Raw genomic sequence first — 23,626 nt, 5'->3', positions numbered from 1 at the left:
CAACAAAGGAGAAGATAATTCATTTCAATTCATGTATCTCCAGAAAAGAGTTACAAAGAACACGCTTCAAGGAAAAATTAATAATTTCACATCACCTCTGTCGCTCCCCCTCTTCGTGGAGGAACGACACAGGACCCTGCACTGTTCTTTTGTCTGTTCGGTCCTCCCCGGGTTTGCTGCTGGTTCTTCCAGGGTTGGCTACCGTCCCTTCCACCTCCATGGAAGGGCAGTTCCCCCTAGCCACTTTCCCCACTTCCGTGGGGGAGCGGCACACCGCCGGCCGGCTCTCTCAGGGGCTGCACAGGTGTTCCTCTTAGATGTTCCTGGTGCATGTTGTCTCTCTCCTCCTTTATAGTCCTCTTCACCAATCCCAACTCTGCTACCCACACGCCGAGTACGCTGCTCTCCTCCAATCAGGAGCATGTCCTGCAGTTTATTGGTTGAACTGGAGGCAGCTGTGTAGAAGCTGTTTCCTCCTCTCCCAGCGCCATATTGTGGGAGAGCAGATGCATAGAATAAGTCTTAATTCCAGTAACTTAGTCTAGTCCGAGTTGCTCCCAGTTGCTCCCCACAACCTCTAGTATAATAAGTTATTTCCATCGACAAAAATCTTTCTAGAGCTCAGTATTATACTCAGAATCTGTTATGGCAACAAATACTTAGGGATCTTTCAAAGAAGCCTTTATGCTCATTCACAGTTTGGCAAGACATTAAATTCTCTGCCAGGAGAGACTTTTTAAAAATAGGATCAAACTTAATATGCTTATTATGAACAAATAAAACTCTAGTGGTAATAAAAGCAAAGAGGTATCCCTGAGTTCTCAAAGAAAATGTTTTAAAGAACAGTAGATGCAAGACAGAAAAAGACTCTGCCAACTTTTCTTATTCTGTGTCCAGAATTCCCTACGGTGTGCTTTTCCCAGAGCAGCTCGCTGGAAGGAAGGGAGAACTTCCTGGAAAGCAGGACACACCAGGGACACCCAGCGAGCAGTCAGCAGGATCTCTGCAGTACGTGTCTGCACAAGTGGTACTTTTACCAGAGGGCTGCACCTGGGCATGCAGGCCCAGGGCTTTCTAAGCCCCTCTAGTTTTTCTTCAGTCCTGGGAGAGAAAATAGCTCTCTACAAGGTTAGTCCACTGGAAGGACAAAGGGGTGATGTGTTCCCGGGGTTTAAATAAAGGAAAGTGAGTGCTCTCTTGCTGCTAACACCTGCCACTGGAGAAAGGAGAACAGAGGCTGTTGCTTCTTATTTTAACACAGGCAATGCAAGGTAGAACAGAGCCAGTATGCAGGTTAAAAAGTTCTAACAGGGGCCGGCGTTGTGGCATAGTAGGTTAAGCCATCGCCTGCAATGCGTCAGTTGGAGTACAGGCGTCAGTTGGAGTCCTGGCTGCTCCACTTCCAATCCAGCTCCCTACTAACGTGCCTGGGAAAACAGCAGAAGATGGCCCAACTGCTTGGGCCCCTGCACCCCTGTGGGAGACCCGAGTGAAGCTCCTGGCTTTAGCCTGGCCCAACCCCAGCCTTTGAGGACACCTGTGGAGTAAATCAGTAGATGGAATCAGTGGATGGAAGATCTCTCCTCCTCTAACTCTGCCTTTCAAATAAATAAAATACATCTTAAAAAAAAAAAAGTCCTAATAAAGAGGCCAAAGAGAGTCTTGCACAAGTTTTCCCCATGCTGAGCTGTTCGGGCACCTGCTGTGATTCCGTGCTCACACCTGCAGTGGGGGTGCTGGTGATGTCTGCCTCCCCACAGCCTATTAGCTTCTCATGGACACAGGCCACCCAACACATCATCTTTGCACTCCAGTTCTCAGCAACACTCTGGGCAACTTAGGGTTGCCCAGAGTTAAGATGGGAAGGCTGGTCCATTATGCAGAAGTTAACTGACTTGGGAGGGAAACAGACTGGACGATGGATAAAGTTTCAACAGGTGAAGGGACTTGTATGTTGGGCAAATACATGCATGTCAGGACGGAAGCTCTCGAGGATGGGGACCAGGTCTCACTTAGCTTCACGCTCCAGCGTGGGGAAGGTGCACATACACGCCTGTTGAGGGAAAGGCGGCAACGAGGAGGGATGGCACAGGTTCAGCATGGACTCTACGTGCACTAACTCAGTAGTCCTGACCCAGGGCCCAGGATCACAAGGCTGGACGCACCCTCTCAACACTAGAGCATCACGGGCAGGCCACCTACTGGGGAACAATGACATTACTTTGGGAACAAGGTCTGGGACAAGCCTTGCAGTGCCTCGTTAAGTAGAAAGATGATTTCCAGATTTTTTCTTTTAAGGAAGTAGGACACTGAACTGGGATACTTAATTGTGTGAAGCAAAATTAAGGGACAAAGCTTGCCACACCTGAATCTCTTCATAACTACCCCCAGGGCCGGTGCTGTGGCATAGTGAGTGGGTAAAGCTGCCACCATCAGTGTCTGCATCCCATATGGGCACAAGTTCGAGTCCCCACTGCTCCACTTCCAATCCAGCTCTCTGCTATGGCCTGGGAAAGCAGTAGAAGATGGCCCAAAATTCCTGGCTCCTGGCTTTGGATCGGCACAGCTCTGGCCATTGCAGCCAACTGAGGAGTGAACCAATGGATGGAAGACCTCTTTCTCTCTCTGCCTCACCTTCTCTTTCTGTATAACTCTGCCTTTTAAATAAACAACAAACAAAACAAAACAACTACCCCCACTCTTGAAATGGTAGACTCTTGAGTGGGTGTTTTGACGAAGTGGGTTAGGCCGCTCCTTGGGACATCTGCAACCCATACGATTGCCTAGTTCAAGCCTCAGCTACTCCACTTCCTGCCTTCCTGGGAGGCAGGAGATGATGGCCCAACGATGTGGGTTCCTGCCACCCACATGTGAGAACTGAACAGAGTTCCAGGCTACTGGCTTTGGCCTGGCCCAGCCTTGGCTGTTGTGGGCATTTGGGAAGTGAAACAGTGAATGGAACACCTCTCTCTCACTCCCTTCTCTCCTCTCTTTTCTGTCATTGTGCTTTTCAAATTAATTAATTCATTGACTGAATAGAAAAACAGCACATTCACTTTAGAAGCCAAGAGAACACCACAAAGGAAATAATAAACATTAATGATACGTGCTCGCTGCCCCTGGTGCACAGGAGAGTGATGGGGAGCATACTCAATGTATGCCAGTGCTTAAGAGGAAGCATGGGAAAGACGCTAGACGTCTATCACCAGGGAAATAGATCAATAAGGCCAGAAACAATCATGCTGTATGGCAAACAAAAAGAATGAGGTGGCTATCTGTCCTGGCACAGGAAGAGTGGATGAGCTTACTGTAGCACTTGTACCATTTGAGAAACACTGAAAACAGACACAAACACAATGCCATCCGGCTCTACAGGCAGAGCGGCATGTACTCGTGCTGGGTCTTTATTCCCTCTCCCAAGGAGAGGATGGACAGATGCAGATTCCAGAAGACTTTACCTTCCATTTGAAATATGTGGAATTATTGTTTAAAAAATAACATTAGGCATTTTTTCAAGGAAGAACTGAAGATGTCAGGAAGAAACAAAACCATGTAGGTCACCAACAGGAGGCTTGAGGCTGGTGGGATCTGAGTCACTTGAAATGATGCAGTTCCCCTCAGAGCCTCCCCCGATTGAGTAACCAGCTCTGTTCACTGCGGCATTTGTGGAATGAAGCAGTGGATGGAAGATCTCTCTCCTTTCTCTCTCTCTGTAACTCTTTCAAATAAATAAAAAAATCTTCAAAAAAAAAAAAAAGGAGACTTAATTTATCATGAGGTCCTATTGATTTCTGGGTCTGAAAAGATTCATGTTAATTGTTTCTTTTTAACATCTGCTTTCATGAAAATAAACTATAGTAAATTTCATTCCAATTCTCAAATTTAAGAAAATGATGAAACAATATTTTGTTCTATTCACTAAACACTAAATGACTGCTATTCTTATTGATCATAATATGAATTGGATAGTAGTTTGCATGTTTTACACTTCTGATTTCAATGAACTCTCACAATGTCAAAAAAAACCAAATGTATAATAGGAAAGGTACAGTCTTATGATGATATAAATTACAAATTTTGGATAAAACTTAGGCCAATTAAGAATGGTATACTTAAAAGAAGCTTAATAGCTAAAAAATCCACAACGATACTGGAAAGCAGTCTGACGTTTTTAAAAAATAAACATTGGTTTTATGAAACAAACAGGTATTTCTTGGAAGCTCTATTTTGGAGGGAACGTGACACCACATCAGCAGTTTCAAGCTCAGAGTTGATAATTACCATAAACAAAGTCTGACTACAGCACTCTCCTGGCAGGTGAACATTAGCTTACAGCTCTGGAGTTTCCTTGGTACCTTCTCCAGGAGTCAATGTTGGGCTGGCATGGGAGAGGGGAGAGAACTCAGTGATAGTCATGCTGTCTAACACACCCTCAGCTGCACTGTCAGCCTGATATCTACTTCCTGTTCTCCCAAACACCCTGTTTTGCAAGGTGTCTTCAGGTCTGAAGCAGATCAGCCATGAGGGTGTGTCTAATTATTCCTTTCCTATCACTCTTTCACTACTTAATTACACACACACACAAACACACACACACGCATGCACAGGCACAGGTAGCTGAGCTCTCATCCACCCTTAGCTCTAAACAAAGACAATTTAAAGTACTGGTGTCTGATGGGATGTCAATGACCAAACAACAAATACTCTTGCAAAACCCATGATTTCCAGTTGTTTGCTTTCTGACTATTAAGAATATAATAGTGAGCTGGGAGCATCTAACTCATAAGGAGTTGAAAGTGTTGAAAGTAATTTCTATAACAAAACTCCTTCTATTAACAGCCAGTTATTTATGTGAACATTATTCCTTTGCATTGACATTTACAAAAGCAAAAACTAAGAACAGAAGTAATGCCGAAACATTTCTCATTCTAACAAGAACTAATGTTTACCAATAGATATATTAGCTGTTAGGGATTTTTAAAAAGTACAATTCGTCGAGAGAATTATTTGCATTAAATTTACAAAATAAATTACCAAAATGGTAATGTTTATGGTGTTCTAACCAAATTTACATTATTACTAAAATATTTATAACTCACTGAGAAGAAATTTAATGATTATGGGCTTAGGATGATAGAACTTTATATGAGGAGAAATCAAAAATTAGTGGAAATGGAATTAAACGATATACTTTGATGCAAAAATTTTGAAATCCATGCATAAGAGGGGTCCTTAAAAAGTTTGTGGAAAATGTGTATTATGAAAAAAAATGCATGGGTTTCAAAATATTGTACTAGAATAAACTTTAATTCCATTTTCCACGAACTTTTGCCTTTCACTCATACATAAATGCACACATCAGTACCCAACTGATTTTTGTTTCAGAAAAGTAGTGAAGATTTAAACAAGACTCTCAAGCATAAAAACATTACATCAAGATGCAATTCTGTGGCAAGGAGAGAGGCAGAATGGAAGTGTGAGTACAAGAAGACAACAATGCCGAGAAATGTCTGACTGTAAAATGCATGCATGATTTGGAATCGATTTGCTACCCATGGATATGCTTATTTTTAAATGTCACTATTGACATTATGCCAAAAATAACATCTTTTGCCATTACTTACATGTATAATGTAAAAGTAGATATTAACTTAAAATTACAAAGAGACACACAGAGACCTGCACATTTTTCCAGGGACCAGCGAGTCTGGTCTAACCAAAACCACTTCATGCTGCTGGATATACTTTTCTTCCTCCTTTCTGCCCACTCAACTGACATTTGTTCAAGACCCTGCACTTCGACAACACACTTCCTTTATGGAACAGTCCCTATTTCCTCCAACCTTCAGTGATTCTTTCTTTCTTTCATGATACTTATATCTAACTTACATACTCCTCCTCGTAAGGCAGACCTGACCCTGTATGCCAGGCTTCATTACATTACCTCAGTCATTGGAGTCCCAACATCCCTGGAAGGCAACTCTAGTACTGTCACAACTTCAGGATGAAGAACACAGGGCCACATAAGTCGTAGCCTGCAACAAGTCAGACCAGTAAACAGTGCAGCTGGGTCTGGGGTTGGGAATGAAATGCAGACAAGCTACCTGTGGACTGTGAACTCTGAGCCATTGGATTTTCTCCAGGTTCCCCACCTCCCCATCTCGGTGCCCTTCATCTGCATTCACACACATTTGTAGGGGGTGATCCCCGCCCCGCCAAGAAGGAGCTGTGCCTTCAATGTTCCAACTGCTGTCAAACAGTCCTCAAGATAACCTCTGAGATCTAAAGCTGTGTACGAAGAATGTGCTGATTGTCCCTTAAAATAACCTCTGTAATGCCTGTAGGGAATAATCAGGTTCCACACAGAGCGACTTATTTCAGTTTTTAAAAGTTCCAATTAACAAGGAAAAAAAAACCCTTAGCAGTCAATTGCATACTATGATATTCCAGAAATGTTTTAATTACCTAAGTCTGCCTAGCCATAACTTACTTAATGCTTTTTACTCTTAAATCAAACTAAATACGGAACGTAGTCCTGAAGAAAAAAATGAGATTGATTGCAAACCATTTAAAAATCCTCATGAATCTTTTTATAGAAATGAAAACAACTTCAGTGAAGCTCTGAGATCTTGTTGACGAGTGAGACGGACCCCAGGGGAGGAAGCCCCAGATTCAAGTGTCCTCAGGAGAGGAATCTAGAAGTTGATAGTCAAGTACAAGAGACCTGATGTGCTGCTAGGCTTTGCGATGACTCTTTGAAGGTTATACCCAACTGATCATCCAGTCTTTTTACAGATTAAGAAATCGAGTCCCAAAGAAATTAAAGGACAAACTCAAGGTCACTCTAATTTGCTTAAAGGTAAAAGTACCAATTTGGATTTCTAATTCCCAGTGTGATGCCTTCACATGTTCAATTAGATGAAGCTCATTTGGACCTTCTTAAAAGTCAGTGGTCATGTAATAAATCCATTTAGGTTTATCTACTCAAAACTGCTCAAAGAAAAACTAAGCAACTTTCTCTTTGATTCCTAAATATGTCCATGCAAGCGAATTACTCAGTCACTTCAGTCAGAGGAAAATCTTTCCTCCCATACTTTTTGATGGCAGTTCATTACACTTGACCTCCAGGCTACTTGCTTTCTTTTAGCAAGATCCATTACATACAGCACTTTTATAATATGTCAATGGAAAATGGAAAGCAAGGTAAAAGCTGTGCATTTAAGGTATTTTTCCGAAGGGTTGAAACATGGTCTACACACACACTCACTCACCCAGGAGAACACAGTCCTGAGGGAGAAGCACTTGAAGGTACAGGATCTATTACAGCAGATCTGGGATCTGAATCTTGTACCAGTGAAAATGTATAAGACAAGTCAATAACCCTAGCAACGTAATTCTTCAAAGTGGCTGCTGATGTCAGAAAACTAGGGCATGGAAGTCCAATAATTACATTGCTGAAGACAAATGAAGTCACAGCTAGTGATGGCATTTACCCATCACTGTGTGACTCCAACACATACACTTTCTGTGAAGGTGCAGTATCAAATGTAACACAAGTGTGTATAGGGATCATGCTTCTATCATGTTCAATCTGCTAATCCAAGGTTAATGAAAAGTGTTAAAGCAGCCTGTTTTGCAATGTCTCAATCTAATGAAAGATGATTATGTTATAAGAAAAATTAGCTCTCACCCCCCCAACTAACCCCCTAGAGAAAATGCTATTTTCTGCAAACTACCTTTAAGAAATCATAAAATAGTTCCAAAAGGGCATTTCATTAAATTCTAAGTGCTATAAAATGGATTTCTTATTTAACCTGACATAAGACAAAGAATTGTATTTTATTAGAAATCTCTGAAATTGCTCTGATGTTGTAGAGCTTTCAAAGCTAGTGAGCATATTTCCTCTAATTTAATATTTCTGGAAACCTTTTGAATGATGCCTGAATGATAATGAAAAGAAAAACACAGTATTTTTGCTTTAATAGCTCAACTGATGTAACAGAGAGAGCGAGCTTTTCAACTGCACTTCTAATCATTTCCAGAATATGGAGAAGACACAAATACAGAAGCCAAGGTGAAAAACAAACTCAAACAAAAAGTAGGATTGAACTGATGCCTCTCAACTCAGTGCCTTACAAAACCAGTAATTACCAAACAATTTATCTAATTATGGAACTGCTAATGGGTATCTGTTCTCGATTTTGTTTTCTCCAGAAGCTTAATTTGGGCAATAGTTACTTTAGGGAGAAAAGGGTCAAAGAGCAAGTAAAATAGATATTGAGGGCTATAAGCACATCAGGTTTGCAATGTTTTACATTTCTGAAAAATATTTCAAAACACTGAATTTGAAAATGTTAATATAAATATTCAAAAGACAATCTGTTATTCACTCATTTTGTTTTGAGAGATAACCTTTTCTACAGTTAATTTATAGACCACATTAAATGTACTACGATTATATTATATAATCATTAAATAGTAATGGTCTCCCTCTACCAGCCTCCACATCTTTCTGTATCAGAAAACTGATACTAACAACAAACAGGCTCTACTCAGAAATGCTCTCCACTAACTGCTTCAGGTCAATTTACAAAAGAAATCGGCATATATATGCAAAAATAGTAAGCTACATTCAAGAATATTTTTGTCATTTTTAAGAAACACTTACTACAAGTGAATCTACAAAAGCAGGGAAGTGGCTGAAATTTTCTTTGCACCTAAGATAAAAAATCACATTTTTTTCTATGCATTTTGATCTGTCACCTTGTTGCCTAGTTTTCAGGAAGCTGAAGCATAAAATGTTAAAGAGCTTTCAACTATTTCTTAGTACAGATGCCCTGGCACTACACAACCAAACCCCTGATGACTGATTACCCTTCCAGGGAATTTGAATGACTGGAGCTGAGCACCCTAAAGATTTGACTGGGGATTTCCCTACAAATCTCATGTGCCAGGAGCCATGCAACCTGAGTCTTCATGCAATGATGTGTCAAAGAAAATGACAGAGGGAGGTGGTCACAGAAATCACTGAAAAAAACCTTGGGTCTCCACAATTAGGATGGCATTCTTCAGGAGGGGGATATGCTGAAAGGGGATTAAGTACAAGTACAAGCATGGGACAGTTCAGAGTTTGGAAGAAAGTCAGTCAGAGGATGCTAGCATTTCCATCCTCCAACAAGCACTTTCAAGCTGGAAAAAAAAGTACCCAGACTAAAGAGAAAACAGATTCATGTGTGCTTCAGGTTTTATGTGTTGGTTTCCAGTTCAATCCAGGCAATACAGTAGCTCTTCCAGAGAAGCACTCTAAGTTAAGCTTGCATTTCACTTAATTTAGTGACCTATCATTTCCCACAAACTTCTAAAGCTTTCTGCTTTCAAGCTCTAAAAAAATATTAGGGTGGAAAAACTTCAACATTAAGTCTACTCTCCCCACAGAGAAATCCAAAGCACTCTGAGGTCTGGATATTTTTTTTATTATTATTATGGTTACACTCTTAGGGCCCTATTCAGAAAAATCTGTTTCTTCACTAATTAAATTTCATTTTAAAAACACTTCCATTACTGAGAGATCAGATTTCTGGAGACTTCAAGCACTAGCACAATATTATGTTTTGGTGTTTTAAGACATTTCTATAGCAATAAATTGCAGGCCTTGAATACTGTGAAAACTGGTAGGGATGCTAGAAGGGCCAAGACTGGTAGTTTGGTGATAAAAGATGCACCCATACTTAATGTATACTAAGCTGATCTTCTGTATATTAAGATAATCGAAAATGAATCTTGATGTGAATGGAAGGGGAGAGGGAGTGGGAAAGGGGAGGGTTGTGGGTGGGAGGGACGGTATGGGGGGAAAGCCATTGTAATCCATAAGTCGTACTTTGGAAATTTATATGCATTAAATAAAAGTTTAAAAAAAAAAAAAAAAGATGCACCTGCTTGACAGGCAATATGCCTATTCAGCCTCTGCATAAGAACATCAAGGCAGAAAAGAGAAGTTAGAAAAGAAATGCATAGGAAGAGAAAATAGATGCGGACCACATTGAGAGTTAGAGAAATGCCAAAGGCAACAGAGAGACAAGCACTGCCACTCTGGAAGGCCAGGAGCTGGTCAAATCTCAAAGGCTCTTGCTCCCACACTAAAGGCTAGGTTGTGGAGGGCACTGTGGTACAACACGTTAAGCTACCACCTGTGATACCAACATCCCACATAAGTGCAGATACCAGTTCCAGCCGCTCCACTTCTGATCCAGCTCTCTGCTAATGCACCTGGGAGAACAGCAGAAGATAGGCCCCTGCACCCATGTAGGTGATCTGGATAGAGTTCCAGGATCCTGGTTTTGGCCTGGCCCTGCCAGGTTGTTGCAGCCATTTGGGGAGTGATGGAAGATCTCTCTTCTCTCTCTCTAACTCTGCCTCTCAAATAAATAAAATAAATGTTAGAAAAAGAAAGATTATTAGTTGACATGGTGAGGAGAGGGAGATATGGGGACAAAGGAGAGGCAGAGGCAAAAGGACAAGCACTCAGTCCCCGTGAAAGCAGCTTGCTGGGTAAGTACACAGGCAGGCCAGAGGCTATTCACTTCCAAACCAACCACTCACACACGGGGGTGACCTGAGGGATGGCCACCAGCAGCAGAGGCGACCCACCTGCTTTACATACACAGCTCTCCAGCCCTGCAAAACCCAGTGAACACTCAGGAGATGCGGTGCCACTGACAGGCAGGATGAAGTCACAGCAGAGGCAATGAAGCAAACATACGTGATTGAGACTGGAATTGCAGGATTAGTTGTTTCGGCATTTACCCTGGGACACGATTGGCCTAGCACAACTGAGAGAAAGCCCCAGGCCTAATGATATGGGTCTGTGCCAAAGAGTATGCCATGTCACACTCAACAAATAACTTTTCCATTAAAATACAACTGTCTGGGGGACAGTACTATGGCGTAGCAGGTAAGGCCGCCACCTGCAGTGCCAGTATCCCATATAGGTGCCAGTTTGAGTCCCAGCTGCCCCACTTCCAATCCAGCTGTGGCCTGGGTGGGCGGTGGAAGACGGCCCAGGTCCTTGGGCCCCTGTGCCTGCATGGGAGACCTAGAGGAAGCTCCTGGTTCCTGGCTTCAGATTGGTGCAGCTCTGGCCCTTGTGGCCAGTTGGGGAGTAAACCAGAGATGGAAGACTTCTCTCTCTCTCCTTCTCTCTCTTTAACTCTTTCAAATAAATAAATAAATCTTTAAAAAAAAATACAATTGTCTGTATGAGAGCACAGTGAATGTCCTGGTTATTCAGAATAAACTTGGGGTTGGATAAGCACGCTGTTCTAAAAAACAGTAGATTCCGACCGAATCATACCACATAATTGGGCAAGTGTGAGTGTTTGTGAACTTCAGTCCCACACAGAGCCCATGCAGATTAGCTTCAGTGCCCAGGGTTAAGTTTCTAAGAGGATAAAAAGCCTATTTCCCATAACTTTGGTTAATAATGCTGCTGCTCATAAAAGCAATAAACAATTGCCTGACTTTATTCTTTACTGGATAAAGAGCTATACACAAATACTAATTAAGAACATTTTTCCTTTTATATTCCAGTGAAAATGTGTAATACATTCTATAATTCAGTGAGGCAGGTTGTTTGTGTGTGTGTGTGTTTCACTGCTAGTCTGCTGTCTTCTAACTAAAATTTACATGACATAATCTCCATTTTTAAAAATCAATCAAAAATACTCTACTGCTTTTCAGTCTTACAAATAAAGTTTCTAGTTAATAAGCTTGTGAATAACACAAACAGTAAGAATGAGAAGATACACAGAAGAATAGAACAACTTATGTAAGGAGTGGAAGGATTTACCATTTTTAATTATCAAAGGGTAAATATTATACTGTAGATCATACTGCAAACATGCTACCAAGTTTAGACAGATCTCGTCTTCAAAAGTCAACCTCCAATTTATTAAAAACATAAGCACGAATTCAAGAATGAGGATACATGTGTCTCACAACTGCATTTGTGTTTCCTTACCCTGTATGTGGTAGAGCCGGACTCGATGGGTAACATGGTCAAAAAAGCAAGACACTTCTGAATACATCCTTCCACGTGTCACTGTCACAAAGGGTGGTTTTTCGTAAACATAAGGCTGAGGAGGAAATGACATTTTTAAGAAAAATATTTTGGCTTCCAAACTTTGCTAAGAAATGTTTATTAGAGCTTCCAGAATAGCAAAAAGTACTACCTGATATTTGCAATGTTAAATGAAAAACAAACCTTCCAAGTTATCGGAATGTGTACTTGTCATAAAAATTGAGTATAAGGCTTTTTATTATTGAAATCATTGCTGAAATAGAAAATAAAAATGTTTACAACTTGATTGGCCAAGATGATCTATAAACACTTCTCCCAGCTATAAAAATTTCTAATTAGAATCCTTCTGTGTTGTTCATATAGTCATTTATTAGAAACAGTAAGTGTTCTAGAGCAGTGGCATTTTCCAGGCACGCATTTAATGTAACTATGACCGTCAAATCTTCAGGGACCAGGACAGGTGGGATGGAGGGCTACAGAGTGTCCTGAAGGCAAATGGGAAGTGATTACAACAGTTTCATCACAGTTTACTAAGCTATAAAACTTGCCACTAGAAAGAAGTGGCTGAGTGTAATGCACAATTAAAAAAAAAAAAAAAAGGAAACCTGTTGAAGTGAAAGGGACACTATGAGAAACAGTGACTTGATCAGCCCTTGTCCTGACTGTTGATGTACAATTTAATATTTTATCCCTTTTAGTATTTTTTTTTTGTTCTAGTTAATACTATTGGTTGAACTCTGTAATAAACACACAATTATTCTTAGGTGTTTAAATAACTGAAAAGTGATCTCTGTTAAATATAAGAGTGGGAATAAGAGAGGGAAGAGATGTACAATTTGGGACATGCTCAATCAGACATGCCCCAAATGGTGCAATTAGAAATGTGCCAGGGGATTCCAATACAATCCCATCAAGATTGCATGTACCAATGCCATCTCACTAGTCCAAGTGATCAATTTCAGTTCACAATTGATCACACTGATAGGTCTAAGAGTCAAAGGGATCACACAAACAAGACTAGTGTCTGCTAATACTGATAGAATTAAGGAGAGAATGATCCAACATGGGAAGCAGGATACACTCATAGAATGGCAGATGTCCTAAACAGCACTCTGGCCTCAGAATCAGTCCTTAAGGCATTCGGATATGGTTGAAGAGCCCATGAGAGTATTTTAGGCATGGAAAGCCAAGACACTCTGGAAAAAAAAATAAGAGAACCTAAATGAAAGATCTCTGTGAGTGAGATCCCAGTGGGAAGAATGGGCCATCCAAGAAGGAGGTACCTTTCTCTGAAAGGAGGAGAGAACTTCCACTTTGACTATGACCTTGTCTAAATATGATCGAAGCTGGCAAACTCAAAAGGCTTCCATAGCCTTGGAAACGCATGACTAGAGCCTAGGGAGATTTCTGACACCATACAAGAGTGTCAAATTGTTAAGTCAACAACAGGAGTCACTGTGTACTTACTCCTCATGTGAGATCTCTGTCCTTAATGTATTGTCCAATGTGAAGTAATGCTACAACTAGTACTGAAACAGTATTTTACACTTTATGTTCTATGTGGGTGCAAACTGATGAAATCTTTACTTAATATATGCTAAATTGATCTTCTGTATATAAAGATAATAGAAAATGAATCTTGATGTGAATGGAATGGGAGAGGGAGTGGGAGATGGGAGGGTTGCGGGTGGGAGGGAAGTTATGGGGGGGGGGAGCCATTGTAATCCATAAAATATACTTTGGAAATTTACATTTACTAAATAAAAGTTTAAAAAAAACTACATGAAAAACACTAGTTTAGTTTTCACTGGCTAGAATCTAAATTCCAGAAAATATGGGAATAGAGCACATATCTTATGAGATATGGTAATAAATTTAAAGCATTTATAAAGAATTATATTTCTAGTATTAGATACCTTAGCTCAACAATAGCATAAGGAGCTAGGCTTGCAATGTGAACTACTTATGCAGTAAACACATTTCAGAATGGTCTAATAGTATTCCAAATTTAACCCTCTGCTGGAGAAAAATATTCTGAAGTTCATAAAATGCTTAATAGTTATACTGAGTTCTTCTACCTAACTATTGCATGGCTATCGGGTCACGGAGAGAGATGAGAACCTAGGGTGATGATTTCTGAGATCCTGCCTTTTTCTGGTTCAAAGGTGCTGTAAAAAGGCTCATGGAAAATGGAATTACAAGATAAATTAATTTTGGTGCCAAAAATTTGTAAAATTCATGCAAATGAAGGATCTTCAAACACATCATGGAAAATGCTAGTTATGAAGAAACTATACATGGATTTCAAATTTTTCTAAATCCAAACTTATCTGAATTCCATTTTTCCAGTTTTTGAAGCATTCTCCACACTCTTTTCTTTATATGCTTTTATTTTCTTGATGTAAATATATAAGAATCCTCTCTATCTGTCTGACATCAGGGCTACACAGATATGAAATAGTTTTAAATAAATCAACTATTACTTATCCATAACATTCCCAAAGCAAAAGTATAAGGGCAGTCAGTCAATACAAATTGCCTGTGAAATGATAAAAGCTGGTAAGTGAGAAAACATAGAAGATCCAAGGCCATGTTGGGATACCTGCTAGGAGCTGAAGTTTAGCCATCATTGATTTTATAAAACACAAACAACCAAAAGAAAAAAAAAAAAAGAGTCCTAACTGTGGCCTATACAATGTTCTAAAATATTTAACAATTGACTCTGGTTAATCGTAGGATAAAAGTAAGTTTTTTTAGGAGACAAATCCCTAATAAAATAAGGAGAATATTTAACTGCTCGTGAGTTGAGCAAAGTCTGGAGAGATACAAAAACAAAGAAAAAGACTTTTTAAAAAAAGGTATACAAAACTGACTACACAAAAATTAAAAGCTATTTACAAAAGAAATCTTAAATAAATAAATAAAGTAAATATCATTAACAAGAATGACACACCAAGTGAAAATTGTGGAACATGCAAGATGAGGATTAACTTTACCATGGATATGAATCTTGATGTGAATGGAAGGGGAGAGGGAGTGGGAAAGGGGAGGGTAGTGGGTGGGAGGGACGGTATGTGGGGGAAGCCATTGTAATCCATAAATCGTACTTTGGAAATTTATATTCATTAAATAAAAGTTAAAAAAAAAGAACAAAAAAAAAGTACTTAAAAATACAAAGAACACTGATAGAAACATAGTCAACAGGCATAAATAAAAAATTCACATATGAAAAAAATGCACAAAAAAATCAAAGTCACTGTAACCAAAATAGTATTACTGAAAAACATTTTTCTGTTAACTACCTTTACAAGCAAAACTTTTTTAAGAAAGCTTTTATTTAATGACCAGAAGTTTCATAGGTACAGCTCTAGGAATATAGCAGTTCTTCTCCCAATACCCACCTTCCCACCCCTACTCCCATCCCACCTCCTACTCCCTCTCCCATCCCATTCTTCATTAAGATTAATTTTGAATTAATTTTATATACAGAAGACCAACTCTATACTAAGTAAAGATTTCAACAATTTGCACCCACACACACACACACAAAGTATAAAGTACTGTTTGAAAACAAGTTTTAGAGTTAATTCTCATAGCTTCATCTACTTATAAAAACAACTTTTTTAAAGGTCATTTTCAGGAAATGATCAGAATTACATAGAAAGAATGCTACAAAGAAGCTTACTACAATGTTATAGTGGTAAAGAATTGGGAGAAAGTTCATATACAACATCAGAAAATTCTGAAATAGTGTGTATTAAAATTAAGTGTTCATGAAACATGCCATCAGGTTATATGCATCATTTTAAATGAAAAATAATCACGTATGTGCATTAAGGCAAAACTTGACAATGGGGGGAATTTGGATATGCATAAAATAGAAGACAATAAAAACAGTTGTAGATCAGAATGCTAGCAATAGTTTTTCATGGGATTGCGGATTAGTTGGTAAATTTTGCTTTCTTCAGAGTTTTCTGTATTTTCAAGAAGTGATAGAGTTCACATATACCATCCTTACAGTCAAAGATCAGAAAAATTAGTTTTGAAAGGTAACAAGGAGACAATGTCTCGTGGACAGGCTATTTTCCCCAGCTGGCTAGTTCCTCTGTGTGTAAACGTGGTGCTGCACGGGTACAACGGCACTCCAAGCTTACACCCTATCAGGCATCTTTCCATGGAGCAACCTAACTGAATTCCAACTCTGACAAGTTAATGGTTCATCTAACTTTCAACAACAAACTGGTAAGTGCTGACAAGGATAAATAAATATTGCAGCCAAAAGCTGACCTACTCCTATCAGAACAGATGGTAAAACAAGGAGACACACATATTTTTCCCTCGGGAGTCTCGGAGTAAGTTTCCCACTGTCACTGCCTCAGCACCACATACCTTGGCACTGCCATCAGGCAAGAAGAGGTAGGCACCACTTTTGTCTCTTTTATTTGTAGTTCCATACCATGAAAACTGCAGAGTTATGTCATGGTGTTTGCCATCTTCTTTGGTTACCATTTTCTAAAGATAAAGAAAAAATAACTTTACAGCAACACACTACTAACAGATGTTCTACATCAATAAAAAAAAATTCTTCGGGTTAGGTTGAAAACTGCTAATTTAAGCTGCTAATATCCATAGCTCTTGAACACCCAAAATTTTATACTTAGCTTTAGGTTTTAAAACTTTCACACTAGGAACAAAATCAGAACACTTCATTGAGAACAAGCAGAAATAAACAAAGCTCTCTACAGCTGTGCTTCTCAACCGTTCTGTGGAGGGAACAGAATTGTTTTTTAGTCCCAATACGCATGGATCAGTATTTTTGTAAGCTACAGTAGAAGTGAATTAAAATTTAAAATCCAAAATTAAAATTAAACCTATATGCCAAATACATTCTCATATTTCTTATTGTTAGATTCAACAGGTATTTTATTCAGTCAAGTTGCTTTCAGAGTTTCCACAAACATTTCTGAACAGTCACAACTTCTGTCTTTAACTCATGGAGCAGTGCCAAGCCACAGAGCAGAACTACCCAAAGTCTGGCACCAGCTCCAGACAACACACACCTGTGAATAGCAAGTGGCTACTGAGGGAACATCCAGTTCCAGCCGTTTCCCCAAAAGATTTGGTCCAGCCCTACTTAAGATTTTTTTCCCCTTGGCACAGGTAATCTGCACATCATAAAAAAAGTGGTAAGACTACGAATTTCAGAACAACCCACGATGTGCCTTCAGGGGGTCAGCGCTAGCAGGTTAGGCGACGGCTTACAATGCCAGCATCCTGTACTGGGGGACCAGTTTGAGTTCTGGCTACTTTGTTTGTGATCCAGCTTCTTGCTAACGTGCCAGGGAAAGCAGCAGCTGATGGTTCAAACGCTTGGGACCCTGCCATTCATGTGAGAGACTTGGAAGGTATTCCAGGCTCCTGACTGTAGCTGTTCTGGCCATTTGAGAAGTGAACCAGTGAATGGAAGACCTCGTGTGTATGTGTGTGTGTGTCTGTCTGTCTGTCTTTCCCCCTCTCTGTGCCACTCTGCCTTTCAAGTAAATAAATCTTAAAAAAGTAAAATCATACCTTCATAAGCCCAGATTGATCAAACCAAAGTGTAAGGAAGGAGTTCTCTATAGTTATAGCTTCTTTGGCATCTATTGCATTCTTCATGCTGAAAATTCCATTATCTTTTGCTTCACCATTATACAGGGTGTACTCAGCTAAATGGGAATTTGAATTTCCTGATTCCAAAATCTTATACACTTTCAGTCCCAGTGGTGGTATATGTACTACAAAAGAAATCTTTAAGAGAGAGAGGAGAGACTTTGTTAAAGAGCAATCTTATCCACTGAAAGGCAAAGCATGTACACTATTGGTTAAATCAACAAACTACCGTGTTTTTGAAAAAGAGGGAATAATGCTATCCTGCGAATGTTTTGATGCTGAATGGGCAGAGGATCCACATCTCAGTTGATACACACAACCTAATAACCTCAAGCTGGTAGGCCTATCAAACACACTGACGTTTTCTTCCATGAAAGGAAGGGCTTACTGTAAGCAATCGTTTTTCCTAGTTACTATAAATGCCGTGCAGTGTATTTCAGTATGCTGGAAAATGGTACAAGTAAACACACTTGCTCAGCCAGTGCCAACCATCAAATGCATGAAGCTTAGCAGACACTGAGCAAGGCCTGGGGGATGCACACAGGTCTACACATGACCCCGCCTTCCAGGAGCTGTTCCACCTCTAGAGGGGATGCTTCCTGCGAAGTCTGACTGAAGCCTCTCTCATATTTTCTTCTAGCTAAAGAATCATGCACAGATAAGAACAGTCAGTATGGCTTTTGACAGCAGAAGCCATTCCCTTTTAGGGTTCCCCATTGATAACTATGACTCCAGAAGTACAGCATATTCTACACTCCACACTGTAAAACTTGGACTTTTCTAGTGATATGGTTTAATGTTGCTTATGCTAAGAAGCTTTTATACACACAAAATCAATTACTTGATCCCCGACTTTCCATAAAGCACCTTAATTATTTTGCAATGTCTCTTGTCCGTGATGTATTCTATCGCCTTTTCAATTTGAAAAGCTGAAACCACCCCAAATTATTAACGGTGGTACTTATCTCAATTTCACCAGGCATCATTATCATTAAACTGAGTTAGATTAAAAAAGCAAAAATTTTTAAGTAGTGACTTCATTTTTTAGAATAAAATTTATATGTACATATATATATTTACAAAGACATAAAACATATTTACTAACATTCTAATAATAACATATACCTATTGACAAAGATATTAATATTCTGAAAACAGGATCTATGAGTTATTGGGAAAATGGAACTAAACCTAAGCTGTACACAAAAATTTTCAAACTGAAGCATAATTTTTTCATTATAGACACTTTTTAAGAATTGTCTGAAAGCCCCCATATACATGAATTTTGAATTTCTTTTACACCTGAATATTCTATTTCCCACAAACTTTTTGAAGTATCTTCCTATTTCCCTTCAGTGTCACTGAACTGGCCAGTTCAATGCGCTGGCATTTATAGTTCACCACTTCACACAGGCCGGCGCAGTAGCACAATGGGTCAGCTTGTCACGGGGCCCTAATGCAGACATGAACCATGCTTTTGACAGTGCCTCTTCAGGTTCTATCACCACTACATACCTCATAGGCTGTCTGTGAAACAGTCCTTTCCGCATCCCACACGGCACTGACTTGGACTTCCAAAGTTTCTCCAGAAGCAGACAGCACCTGCACCGTGGGGGAACTCACATGGATGGAGACCATTGTGCTTCGGCCATGCTCTAAAGGATTATAGACCACAAGGTGCCTGCAAAAACAGCAGCTTCACTATCAGGGTCTCACAATATTTCTACTTCTTTCACATGCTTCATAGGCAGTCTTTAGGCAACACGCAGAGAATTTAAAGGGACACTGTGGTAGAACCCTTGGGAAAACAGACAATCCCTTTAAAACAAACACCACACAAAGAGTAATGACTCAAAAGCACTTTCTATAGATTGAAATGGTTTACAAATGGAAGATGTTAATAGATATGTAACAAAGATTTTTCCATATCCTAAAGAATGACTTACACAAATATAGTTTTATTCATATGTCTACAAGAATCATCTCTATATAAACTAATACCTTGATTCCTGCCTAAGCTTGCTGAATAAGAAATTCATAATTTCTTTGTGATTAATCACAATTAAGAATTTGACATTCACTGTAGGCAACTAACAGAGCAACCTGTATGGCCATACATGGAAAATCATATAACTCGCATATATATTTTATATACAGAGGCCCTATTTCTCAAGAAATCAGTTCTGGAAAGCAAGTTACATGAAGTGAATCTACTTACAATGGGGGCCAAAAAAATCTTTTTTGCTTTTTTTAATTTGAGAGGTGAGGGAGAGGGGTAAAGAGAGAGAAAGTTCCCTATCTATGAGTCATTTCCCAGATGCCTGCAATGGAAAGGGCTGGGCAGAGGCCAAAGCTGGTAGCTGGGAAATCAATCCAGGCCACCCATGGCTGGCAGGGACCCAACTACTTGAGATACCACCTGCTGCCTCCCAAGGTCTGCAATAGCAGGATGCTGGAATCAGAAGCAAAGCTGAGAACTCAGGTACTTTGACAGGCCATGTGGAAGTCCTAGCCAAATGCCTGTCCCAGGGCCAAAACTGTATAATAAATAATGGCAAAAAAAAAAAAGTCATTGAAGACTAAGGTCAAGAAAGAAAAATCCAAACTACTAGAAAGAGTTTAGGCAATATTTGGAACTACTTCTGACAGAATTTTTCCAATATTTTATATTAGCACATTATGATTTCCTTCATATAACATTTAATTTTTACAGGATGGTTTCAAACATAACTATATTTGTATAAAATATTGAAAGACTTCCTCATTTTTCCTAAGGTCTTCCCCTAATTCTCTGAAATTCAAGTAATTTTCACTGAAAGCACTCAACATTCCTAATTTTCTCATCAGCACACCTCTGCCAAATCCTCACAGCTCCCTAGCTTTGCCTATGAGTGGAAACATTCTAGATCATCCCATGACAGACTTCATGAACGCCTTTGCAAGATTTGCGACTTTATTTGGCATTTGCATCATATTATCTTCAAATAAATCAAAGAACACTTCAAAAAGGATAATAAAACTCACTGGTTTACTAGCTAATAGTTCCATGATCTGAATTTTTTTTTTTTCCTATTCAAATCTGTAACTGCAAGAGCAAAGAACCAGAGAGCCAGATAACACCCACCTCCCCCCACCCCCCCCCCCAGTAGTTAGGAATGGTAGAAGCAAGCTGGCAGGTGTTTACTGTCATGCATCAGAAAGCCTGTCATTGTTCTCTCATGTTGTGTGTGTGCCCTATGTATTTTTGTTGTCAATGTGTTACCAATCACTCATGAAGAAATGGTATGAATACCTACAGTCACCAAAAACTAAAGCAAAGACAACAGGAAAAAACAAAGGAGTTGGGGGAGAGGATACAGCACGAAATATGTGAAACATCTGACTTCTTGTTGTTTATCAGGAAAGAGTTATGTTACAGTGTAAACAATATTTTGAAATGTCAAAGGTCACAACATGAACACAAGAATGTCTCTGATTCCTGTTGGGCTTATCACAGTATACATAAGGTTAAAAGCCCTAACTTGCATGGTTTATCTTCACTGGGGCTCCACATGCATACAAAAAAGAGGGACAGATGGCCAGTGCCGCAGCTCATTTGGCTAATCCTCCGCCTGTGGCGCCAGCACCCTGGGTTCTAGTCCTGGCTGGGGCGCCGGATTCTGCCCCAGTTGCTCCTCTTCCATTCCAGCTCTCTGTTGAGGCCCAGGAAGGCAGTGGAGGATGGCCCAAGTGCTTGGGTCCTGCACCCTCATGAGAGACAAGGAGGAAGCACCTGGCTCCTGACTTTGGATCGGCACAGCGCACCAGCCGCAGCGGCCATTTGGGGGGTGAACCAACGGAAGACCTTTCTCTCTCTCTCTCACTAAATCTGCCTACCCCCCCAACCCCCCACAAAAAAAAGGACAGATGATGAAGCCGTGCAGGCACAAGCATGTTTTACAAAGAGCACTAAAACTTCCCAGCATTAGCTAAGACCCCACTGTAACCACGGAGGCAATTCTCAGGAGCATGGAGGTGATGCTCCCTCGGGAAGTCTGCTCAACAGACGCCGGTCTGAGGGATCTGTCAGCTCATCTGCACTCTGTAAGGCATCAGTGCTTACATCTACTGGGCTGAGTGTTCTGCCATCACAAACACTCGTGGACAACCACAACTGCCAGGGGTCACTTACCAGCAGGGCAGTACTGAATGCTAAGACACCCTGGGGAGAAGAGCGTTGAAGGTCATTGTCTGCACCAAAGATGGTCAAACCAGAACCCCAGAAATGAGTGCTTTAGCACAGATACTCCCAGCCATTTTTGGAGCTAGGTAATGAAAAACTCTGGACAACCACAGCCTAAAGACAGGTCAGCGCTCTCATTCTGCAGAAGGCCTGAAGCACAGCTGGGAGCCTATGGCAAGTCGAGGCCTAGATTGCCTGCCGGCATGTTTTCACAGAATCCAGCGCACAGAACTGGCCCGGACAGCCGTGTTAAGACCACGTAATGTGCACCCAAGCAGTAAATTAGGTAATAAGCATTCAGAACACTGACTCCTTCCCAAGGGAAGAAAAAAATGATTCACTTACAGCAAATAATAATTTTAACTATACATTTGGTTTTGTACCATATTCAATCACTTTTTATAGTAAGCTGTGAACTCATTTCTGTTTTGTTTCATGTTAGTAGCTAATTAGTATTTGACCATAACGATGTTTCTACTGTACTAAATGATTATGTAATTATCATGACAAGAATCTATTCAAAAACTAAATGTGTAGAGTATAAAATGAGTATAATGCAGCGCTAAGAAAATAATTTAACATAATGAGAGATTCACAGCATGTTCTTCAAGTGCTTCACAGCACAAATTTATCTGACACACATACAAATACTATCTATGTGCATTTTCAGTACAGCACCGAGAAAGCATGACCATAAATCAATGATAATCCACTAGAATATCGTCACAAACTAAACAATCACTGCGACTGCCATGTTTAGTAGGCAACCCTTTGTTATACCGCCAACAGCCCCAAACATTCAGGCCTCTTAAGGACTTTAGCTGTGAGTGAAGCAAGAAATTTCAGTATCACATTATAGTGTCATATTTGCTCACTGAAAGTAAACTATATTTGACCCATACTAACAACAACAACAAAAGAATAATATTTGTATCTTGAAAACAAGGAAGGGTAATTTTAACTTTGCCTTGGGAATAACTGTACAGAAGCTCAAAACGCTTTTTTCTTTTCTAACATATTTCTCTCTCTCTCTCTCACACACACACACACACACACACACACACAACACTACACTAGCATCAGCTTCTTACCCATCCTCTGTCACCAAGCTTCCTCCAGTCTCCTGGTTCTCAGTGTGACACCAGCCCCCATGACATGGGGTTACAGGCGATTCCCTGAATTCTCTCTAAACAAAGAACAACTCTCACCTCAAGAAGAAATGGCACCCAAGAGTTACTTGCCAAATTAGGAAGCAGAAGACAAGCTACTTTTGGCTGGGAGAAGAAGGGACGGAGAAAAACAAAAGGGCACCTGTCAAATTCATGTCACACTGCGAATCTCATTACAAACTGAAATTTCACCACACACATGGCTCCATCCTTGAAGACTTTATTGAGGATGAGCATTTTCAAAATTCCTTTGTGTTCTCACAGAAATATTTCACATGAAGAAAGACAACAGTGGCAACTGATGAGTCTTCCCTTCTGGCAAATCTAATCAGCATCCACTAACATGGGAATGATGCACTGGCTTCCTTCTGGGACAGTATGAAGGATAGAGTAGGACTATGCCCCATGGTCAACCGGCTCTTGGAATTACCGTTCAGAGTGCCTGCTGTGTGTGCCCAGGCCAGTACAACCAGGCACAGTCCTCCTCCATCTTTCCCACTTGGCTGGCCT

General features: G+C 40.2%; 1 protein-coding gene across 5 annotated transcripts in view; it reads right to left on the bottom strand.

Moving 5' to 3' along the window:
* MAN2A1 (mannosidase alpha class 2A member 1) overlaps positions 1 to 23,626 on the bottom strand; it is a 169,590-nt gene that overhangs the window by 32,667 nt on the left and 113,297 nt on the right. For all 5 annotated transcript variants that reach the window (XM_051853587.3, XM_089313110.1, XM_051853589.3 and 2 more), the window contains 4 exons: positions 19,241 to 19,406; positions 17,645 to 17,863; positions 16,466 to 16,588; positions 12,017 to 12,131 (listed from right to left, as the gene is read on the bottom strand). In XM_051853587.3, the coding sequence (XP_051709547.3) occupies positions 12,017 to 12,131; positions 16,466 to 16,588; positions 17,645 to 17,863; positions 19,241 to 19,406 (623 nt within the window). The remainder of the gene's footprint in view (positions 1 to 12,016; positions 12,132 to 16,465; positions 16,589 to 17,644; positions 17,864 to 19,240; positions 19,407 to 23,626) is intronic.

This window comes from Oryctolagus cuniculus, chromosome 14 (genome assembly GCF_051225735.1).
Source record: "Oryctolagus cuniculus isolate XC-2025 breed Fujian yellow rabbit chromosome 14, ASM5122573v1, whole genome shotgun sequence".
Classification (NCBI taxonomy): domain Eukaryota; kingdom Metazoa; phylum Chordata; class Mammalia; order Lagomorpha; family Leporidae; genus Oryctolagus; species Oryctolagus cuniculus.
Note: the sequence above shows the minus strand (reverse complement) of the source record. Positions and strands in the feature narration are given on the sequence as shown.